The 9,849-nt window shown below is 47.5% G+C and overlaps 1 protein-coding gene across 1 annotated transcript in view; it reads right to left on the bottom strand.

The window, feature by feature from the left end:
* Positions 1-1,196: 1,196 nt before the first annotated feature.
* Positions 1,197-9,849, bottom strand: part of ABCA5 (ATP-binding cassette, sub-family A (ABC1), member 5) — a 27,823-nt gene continuing 19,170 nt past the window's right edge. The window contains exons 24-38 of the mRNA XM_008942516.1: positions 8,871-8,984; positions 8,465-8,602; positions 7,968-8,042; positions 7,277-7,368; positions 6,645-6,771; positions 6,429-6,546; positions 6,237-6,328; positions 5,908-6,083; positions 5,339-5,414; positions 5,163-5,257; positions 4,138-4,257; positions 3,776-3,925; positions 2,740-2,819; positions 2,437-2,492; positions 1,197-1,304 (exon numbers count right to left, since the gene is read on the bottom strand). Coding sequence (XP_008940764.1) covers positions 1,197-1,304; positions 2,437-2,492; positions 2,740-2,819; positions 3,776-3,925; positions 4,138-4,257; positions 5,163-5,257; positions 5,339-5,414; positions 5,908-6,083; positions 6,237-6,328; positions 6,429-6,546; positions 6,645-6,771; positions 7,277-7,368; positions 7,968-8,042; positions 8,465-8,602; positions 8,871-8,984 — 1,617 coding nt within the window. The remainder of the gene's footprint in view (positions 1,305-2,436; positions 2,493-2,739; positions 2,820-3,775; positions 3,926-4,137; positions 4,258-5,162; positions 5,258-5,338; positions 5,415-5,907; positions 6,084-6,236; positions 6,329-6,428; positions 6,547-6,644; positions 6,772-7,276; positions 7,369-7,967; positions 8,043-8,464; positions 8,603-8,870; positions 8,985-9,849) is intronic.

Raw genomic sequence — 9,849 nt, forward strand, 5'->3', positions numbered from 1 at the left:
AACACCCCAAAAATAATATATTTTCAACATACATCTGCTATATCTTAGGATAAAGGATCATATATTCTGCTTTTCTGAGTGCTTCTATGCAAACCAAAGGCACCACTCCAACGGATGACGTTGTGAATTTGGATCTTTGCATTTTGGGTTTAGGAAGGTGAAGGAAAACTTGCCAGGCTGGGACAAAGCAAACGTTCCTGTGCTGAGCACACTACTGCATTACTCACTGCTACCACAACAAGGGCCGATGAGGAAAGACTGGTGTGAGTACTTAGGAGTTCACTGACAAGGAAAATGAAAACATCTAACAACGACTGCGTCTCAAAGCAGCTGGCAGGATGTGTTGTGACACCCCACAAAAGGATTAGATGGGGTTTAATGAGGATGAGGAACACTCAACATCTGCAAATCCCAGAACTACGCAGTTACGGCTTTGGACCTGTAGCAGGTGGGGCAGGAAAGCACCCACCTCTGTACACCCCCTTACCCCCCCCAGTGCATGCATTACAGACACCAAGGCCACCCCACCTAGCAGCAGGAGTCAGCCCCATCTGCCAACTTGCAGTAAAAAGGAATCTAAGTGCCAACAGGTGCCACCTTCCAGCTGTAGAGGAACGTTTTCACATTGGGTGGGTACCAAGCGAAGCTCGCAGTGGAATTCAGGACCCTCTCTGCAGTGAGCACAGCTCCTGTGAAGTGGTTTTTCCCCTTGAGGGGACATCTTCTAAGCATAAGCAGGGATGGATGGGCCAGCAGGGAGCAGGACCTCGCAGGGACACGTGTCTGAAGGGCACCTCGTTGGGCAGACAGCAGCACCCAAGCGAGGGCATGGTGAAACCCTGGGTGCTGCAAGGGGGGGGATGCTCCACCAGCAACTGGTCTTGTTCAAATGCACAATTCCCCCCAAACGACAGCCCCAGCTCAGGCAGCCAGCCCCATGGCCAGCACAGGAAGGCAGGTGGGTGCTCCTGCACCAGGGACCAACAGCAGGAGATGACCAACTGTCGTGGCAGCGTCTTCTCGCTCCACGCAAACCAGGACACAGCGAGGGGAGAAGGAATTTTGGATCAGCCAGAGTAATGGTGGGGATGCTCACCACTATGGCAGCTTTAGTCCTAAGGCCAGGATGGTGGAACACGCTCAGTGCTTCCAAATTGGATTTTCCTTGTCCATCACAGCTCTGGACCGTCAGGAGCTCAGAAAACAACTCGGTCTTCCTGTGTCCTTTCCCACCACAGCGTGCTGTTCAGGGTGCCAAAGCTGTTCTCCTCCTCCTCCTGCTCCTTAGCAAGCTCCACAAACACCTGGAACAGCCAGAAAGGATGTGAAAGTCCCATGCTCCTTGGAGGAGCTCTCCTGGTCACAAACAGTATTCATGCCAAAAACCTCCTGAGCACTGAATGCACTGCTTCAGCTCAGCACAGCAGGGACAGGGACCTGCAGGAGCAGGGCCAGAGGAGCCCCAGCAATGCCCCGAGGGGGGAACCCCTCTGCTGGGAGCCCAGCAGGAGAGAGTTGGGCTGGGGCAGCCCCAGAGGAGAAGGCTCCAGCTGGGGAGACCTGCTGGTGGTTTTCAGAACTTAAAGGGGAATATCAGAAAGCTGGGGACAGACTTTACCACAGCCTGTTGCAACAAGACAAGGGGTGATGTTTTTTAACTAAAAGAGGGAGATTTAGACTAGAGAGAAGAAATTTTGTACAACAAGGGTGGTGAGCCCCTGGCCCAGGCTGCCCAGAGAGGTGGTCATTGCCCCATCCCTGGAACCATCCCAGGTGAGGCTGACCTGGGGCAACCTGTTCCAGTTGGGGATGTCCCTGCCCCCTGCAGAGGGTTGGCCTAGGTGATCGTGAAAAGTCCCTTCCCACCCAAACCATTCTATGATCTTTGAGTAAGAAGTTTTCAGTATTTTGGTTTTTTTTCTCCTTGCTCCTACCCTCCCACATCTCATTTCTTCAAGAGCACAGTGAAAAGGAAGTTGAACCGAATACATGCTGAAGAACATTTATTGTCAGCAGTAACTAACCCAGACTAAGCCTCAGCCTCACCCTCCTTCCAGAAATGAGCAGCAGTGCCCAACTTCTGAATAAATCAGAGCAGCATTTCCACTAACACCACAAATTAACTTAGCTCTAGCCACTGCAGCTGGCACCTTAGTTTTAAAGGAGAAAATGCCCATCGAGAGAAGCAGAGGAACTGGCAGTCCCAGTTCATCTTGGAAGAAGAGACTTTGGTTCTCCAAAAAGGCCCAAACAGGCTTCAGCCAAGCTGCCAGCACAGGGCTCAGCAGCTCCTCCATCCACCACGACCTCCCCAGGCTGGATGCATGGCAGGGACAAAGAGAATCCAGCCCAGATGCCTGGGGACACCCCAAAGAACCTGCAGCACTTCCCCCTGGCTGGGCTCCCTCCCACCCAACATCATTTGCTCTCACATACCTGCTCCAGTGTTGCCTGAGAGAAGCTGTACTCCTCGATGTTAAAGGTGTGTTTCACTGTTCAAAAAATTAATGAGAGCATGTTTTTAGGAATGCTTCATGATCTGACACAACAGGATTTCAAGCATTTTAAGCTAGCACAAGCACTTACTCTTCCTTTCACAAGCAACACAGTTGGGGACATCAATAATAAGAGGAAAAATAAATTAAATGTATTTGGAACAGAAAAGCAAGGTTGCCAAATGTGTCTGTTATGGGAGACAAAATGATTTCTCTAAGTGATGCATGGAAAGTGCTTAATTACCTTCCTCCAGCTTGGAAAATGAATGTGAAAGGGACTGTACATCTTCCTTAGGAATTTTATATGCCAAAATAGAAGCAAAACTGGAACAAAGAAACAAAGCAAGTTTAGCTTCAGGTAAACTTACTCAAAGCAAAAAAAACCATGAAAATCCAAGTGAATGGATCTAAACTCATTTCCTGAAGGTTATTCCACACATTCTGACCAGTCATCATTATAGAAGACAACAGGACTGATGCAGCTACAGGAGACCAGCTGGTTTATAACCCACCTCAGCTGAGCTCCCCCCGAGACTTCTCTGTGGTTTATATGCTCTCCAGTTAAGATTCAACTGTTTCTATTCTGCCTCTAAACTCATGAAAGAAAAATCACTGCCTGGAACTTCAGTCACAAGGTTTTGCTTTTTGAATGAACTCAGACAGAGGTCACAGGACTGCTTGGGACTCTGCATCATGTTCCTGCAGCCGATTCCAGACCAGGGAGCTGCTCTATCCATACATTTGCTTCTGAAAAACAAATTCTTCTCCAAAGCTCTCCTGTTGGAGGAGTGCTCCTTACACAATGCCTGCAAAGCCCTTTTTGGAGAATCTCATCAACCATCACCGAGCCACCCAGGTGAGTTCATACAGCAAAAACTCAAAGCTGTGGAGGGAAAACCAACCAAACCACTCTCGATTTTTTGAGGAACTCCTAGAAAACGTTCAAGAATTTCTAGGTAAGTGCCAGTAACTCAGATTTTACTCCTGCTGCCCAGAGGCCCTGACCAGGGAGGAAGCTGTCAGGCAACAGCTATGCAGAAATGGAGTTTTGCTTCCTCCATGATGACCATCTGCACGTGGGGCTCGCAGCCACCGCCCCGGCAGCTTCTGCTCTCCTGAAAAACCCTTCCTCTTTTCTTTTTTTAAGCTACGTGGAAAAATTTTTTGTACATTTTAGCATCGTGGTGGTATTCCCTATTCAGTGCCAAAAAGCTGCTGAGAAATCAGGGCTCTGCATCAGCACCAGCACCGATGTTTTCTGAGTGTTTGTCAAACTTCACCTTTCCTGACGATTTGCGTTTGGGAAGATGTGCAAAATCTGGCTCTGCAGATATTCCACCTGCTGTACATCTGCTGTCTCCTTTAATTTCATTTCCAAGAAGTATCCTCTGCCAAATTTACTCTTCAGGTGTTGAACAGTACCTATACACCTACGAAATGCAGAGAGAAAACAAGAGCTGGACACGTTACACCACGTGCAAAAAGCAGTGGAACTTCTAACAGGCCCTTTCTGCAGCTGAAGTTGAATTTTACTCCAAATTTAAGGTGTAAAAAAAATGGTCTACCTATATGTTCAAAGCAAGATACTGTCCCATCCTCCTTGCCACAAGACCTGCCCGCAGGGGTGGGGCTCTGGTGGTACCTGAGCTGCCCGGACACCAGGATGGCCACACGGTCACACACAGCATCTGCCTCTTCCATGTAGTGAGTGGTCAGGATAGCTGCTCTCTCCTTATTTTTAAAGGCTGCTCGAATTGCCCTCCTACAAAACATAACCCAAAAAAATCCCTGGATAAAATGTTGGGATTGTAACAGTAAATCCTGGCTTAATAGGAAAAGAGGAATGTGATGGTCAAACACAAACGCATCATTCTGAGGAGCAGGGTCACTCCCACAGCAACAACTGACAACTCTGTGAATATTTTATAGAGCTTACTCCAATCTCATACTCTTTTTTTTATTTTAAAGATTTCTTTTGACTTGCAAGCTTTTCATCTCCACATCTATTCTGGGAGAGGACACGGATGAAGATCATCTGGTGTTAAGGTTGGGTTGATTCTGAGCTTAGAAAGAGGAAAATAGAAAGACATGGACCTCTGGGAGTAGGTCCACACAAGTCACAAAAATTATGATGAGGGCTGGAACCCCTCTGCTGGGAGGTCAGGCTGAGAGAGTTGGGCTTGTTCAGCCTGCAGAGGAGAAGGCTCCAGCTGGGGAGACCTTCTGGTGGCCTTTCAGTACTTAAAGGGGCCTATAAGAAAGATGAGGACAGACTTTTTTAGCAGGGTCTGCTGCAGCAGGACAAGGGGGGATGGTTTGAAATTAGAAGAGGGAGATTGAGACTAGAGAGACGGAAGAAATGATTTACACTGAGGGTGGTGAGCCGCTGGCCCAGGTTGCCCAGAGAGGTGGTCACTGCCCCATCCCTGGCACCATCCCAGGTGAGGTTGGCCAGGGCTCTGAGCGCCCTCCTCTAGCTGCAGATGTCCCTGTCCCTTGCAGGAGGGTTGGACTCAGTGACCTTGAAAGGTCCCTGGCCACCCAAACCCTTCTGTAATCCCATGACTCCCTGTCTATGGCTCTCCCTAGTGTCAAGAGGGACAATGCACACACAAAATCTGGCCAGCTCCTGAGGAGAACCCAGCCCGTGGCCCCAGCAGCTCTCACCACATGTGCTGCTTGGCTTTCGGATCCATCCCGGTAGAAGGTTCATCCAGGAGCGTGACCCGTGGGTTGCCCAACATGCTCAGGGCAAAGCAGAGCTGGGAGGGAGGCAGAGAGAGAGGGTAAGGACACGGCAGCTGCTGGAGGCACCCCAGGAGCAGCTGGGGGAGCTCCTGTACCTTGCGCTTCAGCCCCACGCCCAACTTCTTCGTCGTCTTCTGCAGGTGCTCTTTGAAGTCCAGGGCACTCGCGACGCTGCAGGAGGGGGGGGACAGCATGTGAGAAGCTCCAGGGGTGATGGTTCAGCTTCCCCTTCATCCCACAGCGTGCAAACGCTCTCATCTGAAGGCCTCAGTTGCAAATATTCCTATATATTTATATCTAAAGAAAGCAGAATGGGAGCTGGGTGCTTCCAGACAAAACCACCTGCCCCGTGTCCTAGAGGAGCCTCCAGTGATGACCCAGAAGCAGCTCCAAGCCCTGGACTCCATGTCCTTGCAGACTCTGCAAAGGGCACTGCTAGCACTTTATAACTTAAAAAAAATCAGAAAAAAATTAAAACTACTCGTTGAATTTTTTTGTGGCTGAATCTGTATCTTTGAACCTGCACTTGCTGAATTTGCTGGAAAGAGCCAGTGCAATTTAAATTAAAAAAATGACTCCATTAGGAAAAGTGAAAAAAAAAAATCCCAACCTAAATAAGAAAAATTAAGCTAAACCTGAAAGAGTTCTATAAGAAACTACTCACCGTTTTATGACTTCCTTAACATCAGACTGACTCATCCCTTTGATAGCACCATAAATCTCAAAGTGTTCCTGCAATGTGATGTCTGGCCAAAGTGGATTCGTTTGAGGACAGTACCCCACAAATTTCACTGAGTCATCTTCACTGGTCTGCCCAAAAGAACCATCTCCTATCAGAACCTGTGAGGAAAATCAACAGACTTCATTCAATAATATTATGTTTCAGAATTTTCTTTGTAAAATTTTAACCAAAAACCCTTTGGAATGTTTACAAAAATAAGACTAAATTAAATATAGATTCATTTTCTGTTCACTCTGCAGCATGTAACATACCTGCCCACTGGTTGGCTCAATCTCTCCAACGAGCATATTAATTAATGTGCTTTTCCCAGCTCCGTTGGGTCCTAACAAACCCAATATTTCCCCTAAAGAAAGGACAACACAAGACATTGTCCACGAGGTCAGACAAACTGATTCAGGACTTGGTTTTGCCAACACAACAGCTCAATAACAACTCACTCCAACCTTTTTTTACGCAGAGAGAAACATGTTTCGTTGCCACTTTCTTGATTTTTCTCCCCAGAAGAAACTCCTTTCTTTCATCAAACTCTTTGTGCAAGCTGCTGACCAGGATGGCTGGCATCTAGTAGAGAAGAGAGCAGCGGCTGCAGGTCCTGCAGTGGCCCTGGGCAACCCTCAGGGTTGGGTTTGGGTCGTGCCCCTGGGCAGGGGAGGCGTTACCTCCTCACTTTTGGGGCCTCCCAGCACCTCCTGGACTCGCAGCCTCTCCGCCTTCACGTCCTCGTCTTCGTTCTCATCACGGGGGGTATCTGGGAACTTCCAGGATTTGGCTTTTGTGAAACATTTTCTAAAGGGAGGAAAACAACGTGATGCCTGAGCTTGGCTGGGCTGTGCTCACTGCCCTGCTGCAGAACACCACCCAGCACGCTCCTGCAGCACAGCTGAGATGCCCCAACAGAGCAGAAGGAGCTGTCAGTGCCTGTTGTGATGCCACCTTCGTGCCAGGCTCTTTGCTGGGGGGGTGGCACAGCCCTGCAATGGGGAATGAAGTTCCCCTGGCTTTATACAGGGCCCATCCCGACAAAATTCCTGATTTTGCAGTGATAGAACTTAAAAGGGAGTAAAAAAACCCCAATAAAATCTTATTTCTGCACTTCAGTGGCTGAATTGCAGACAACTAAAGTTAGGAGAGCGAATTCTTTAGATGCTTGGGATATAACCCAAGGTATTTCATCTTCTGCAGTATCCCCCGTAGCTGTACACTGCATACTCCACTTTCATCACCAGCATTGCTTCTAAAAACAGCTTTTTTGGACTATTTCTTTTGAAAAGCCCATGGAACACAGACACACCTGAAAAATGGGTCCTCTCTAACTGTCCTCCCTCCGTTCTTCAGCTCGAAGCATCGCAGCAGGAAGAGCCAGACAACACACTGCAAATAGGGCTGAAACAGAGAAACACAGCTCTGGTCACTCAGAGCACTGCCAGCCCTCCAGGTGACCCTAAACCTGATCCCACCAGTGTGACAAGTGACAAGAAGCTCCAGCTCTTCACCACCACAGAAGTGCTGATGTGTCTGTGGTGAGATATTATCGCTCAGTGGGTCAACACTGAGGATGTCTGGCTAGATTTAATGGTAATTATTTGGGGTTTTTGGAGAGAAAAGGGACTGGCCCCTGCTCTGGAGTTCTTGCTCATCAGCACGGACTCCCATAATAATCAGGATTAATAATTAGTACCAGCACTGTTAATAAGACTACTGACTCTGGAGCTCTTGCTCATCAGCATGGACTCCCATAATAATGAGGATTAATACCAGCACTGTTAATAAGACTACTGAAGCAGCAGAAGTTGAGCTCGTAGGCACAGCAGCTCCACTGAAACGCTTCGTGCTGCAACAGGTTGCAAAGCTGCAGGTTCCAGCAGTGCTGAGCATTAGATCAGATCTCTATTAATAAAGCTGCCTGAACAGAAGGGGCCTCCCAGCAGGAGTCAGCAATTCTCTCCAGCAAGTGTGGCAGATGATCAGATAACCATGCTCACAGCTATAACTGCCACCAGCAGCCGGTCCCACGGGTCGTAGTATCCTCCATTCTTCCTCTTCCCTTTCCACGAGACCTGGAGAGGCAAAGAAGCCACATTCCAGCAAACCATCAACCTACCAGAGGCTGCACATGCTACAGCACCCTCTGATCTCAAATCAGTCATTCCAGTGATGTTGCTCAAGCACTTTCTGAGCTGCTCCCAGTTCAAAGCCACTGATTCCCAGCTAACCAGTCTCCCGTCACTGGCTTTTCTCAGCTCCACACACAGGCTCAGAAACATGGTTTTCCTTTAGGTATTTAATGGAAGACTCACTTCCTTCCTCCCTCATTTAAAAATGCAGCATTTTGCTTACAGGAGAAGGTGACTTTTCACCAGCAGCTGCTTTTCTTCACGTGTTCAAGGGCTACAGTAACGTAGGTAACTGCTGCCACGTTATCATTAAAGACATTCACCACCTACAAGTGCTCTGGAGAGAATCTCCTGTGTCCCCTTACCTTTATAAAACAAATCAGACAGCCAATAAGGGGATAAATAGGAATGAAGATGGAGAAGACATAATGCAGGACGGTGGTGACCAGGTAATAATCCAGAAAAAAGGCCACTTCAGTGACAACAGTACAAAGCAAGGCTGTCTGTAGGAAAGAAAAGGGGAAAAAAAAAGTCCACTGACAATCAGTTCAGACTCTCTGTGCATAACTTATCTAATTTAAGGCCTGGTTTTTTACAGCTTTTATCATTTAGAGTATGGCAGTAATCCAAAAACATTGGTAAGCTTTTCCAATTTCTTGTGCATTAAGGATAAATAGCTAAAATAATAGTTAAAATAATTGGAAGCCTGTTGTGGCTTTGGAGATAAAGAACCTCCCCAGCTAACCAAACTCAAGGTAAAAAGTTACTCACCACTGAAAATATAAAGGACCAAAATTCTTTTGTATTCTGGACTTTTCTAAAGGTGAAGGAAACCACATATGTGAAGAGCACGACTGAGGGGACATAACCTATCAGGCAAAATATCTGCAAAGAGAGGAAAGATTTCTCAGGAAACACACAGCAAGAACCCAGGGGGGATTATTTTTTGTCTAATTATCAACTGGAATTACTTTAGTGTGCTACCTAACTCTGGATTCCCCTCGGTCACTTAATTTGATATATTGGGTCACCTTGGCCAAACTTTTGGCCATATAGAGCAAATTAAAGGCACAAATAAAAGAGTAGGTGGATAGGCAGGAACCTCGCTCACCCAAGCTCCTTTACATGATTTCCCTTTTTTTTGGGTTGTTTTTTTTTCTTATAAGAGATGCTCCCATACATTTTGATGGGAAGATTTTGGCAAATACCAGGAATTCCACCTTCAGCTCCAGCACTTTCACAGAACTGAAAACAAGGGCAGATACAGGGGCAGAAAACCAGCCCTGCACCCCAAACCCAACTCACTCAGAGCTGCTGGGGAACCAGCTTGGAAAATCTGATTCTTCTCAATTCCTGCCACTACCTCAGGGCAGCCCACTCTGAATATAAAAGACGTGGAGACTTGTAGGCTCTTCAATTTAATCTCATGCTGCAGCTCATGGTGGAGCTGGTGTGTGTTCAAAGTCACCATAACCTTGTTGTTAGCAGCACGTCGACGCCAGTGGAGCAATTCCCAATCAGCAGCAAGAGCACAAAGCAGACTGAGCAAGCAGGGGGAAAAAGGACAGAGCACTTCCTTCCAAGATCCTGGTATTTTAAAGCACTGTTTGATTCCAGTTCTGAATGCAGCTCTGAAATTTGATTACTTTTTCCCCCATGAAAAAGCAGCAGTGTTTTGCCTTTGCTCCAGCCTGCCTGGTGCCTCTGCACCAGCAGCCTCAATTAGGCATTTTCTATGCCTATCAGCAGG

Source organism: Merops nubicus, unplaced genomic scaffold (assembly GCF_000691845.1).
Source record: "Merops nubicus isolate BGI_N331 unplaced genomic scaffold, ASM69184v1 scaffold3146, whole genome shotgun sequence".
NCBI classification, from domain to species: domain Eukaryota; kingdom Metazoa; phylum Chordata; class Aves; order Coraciiformes; family Meropidae; genus Merops; species Merops nubicus.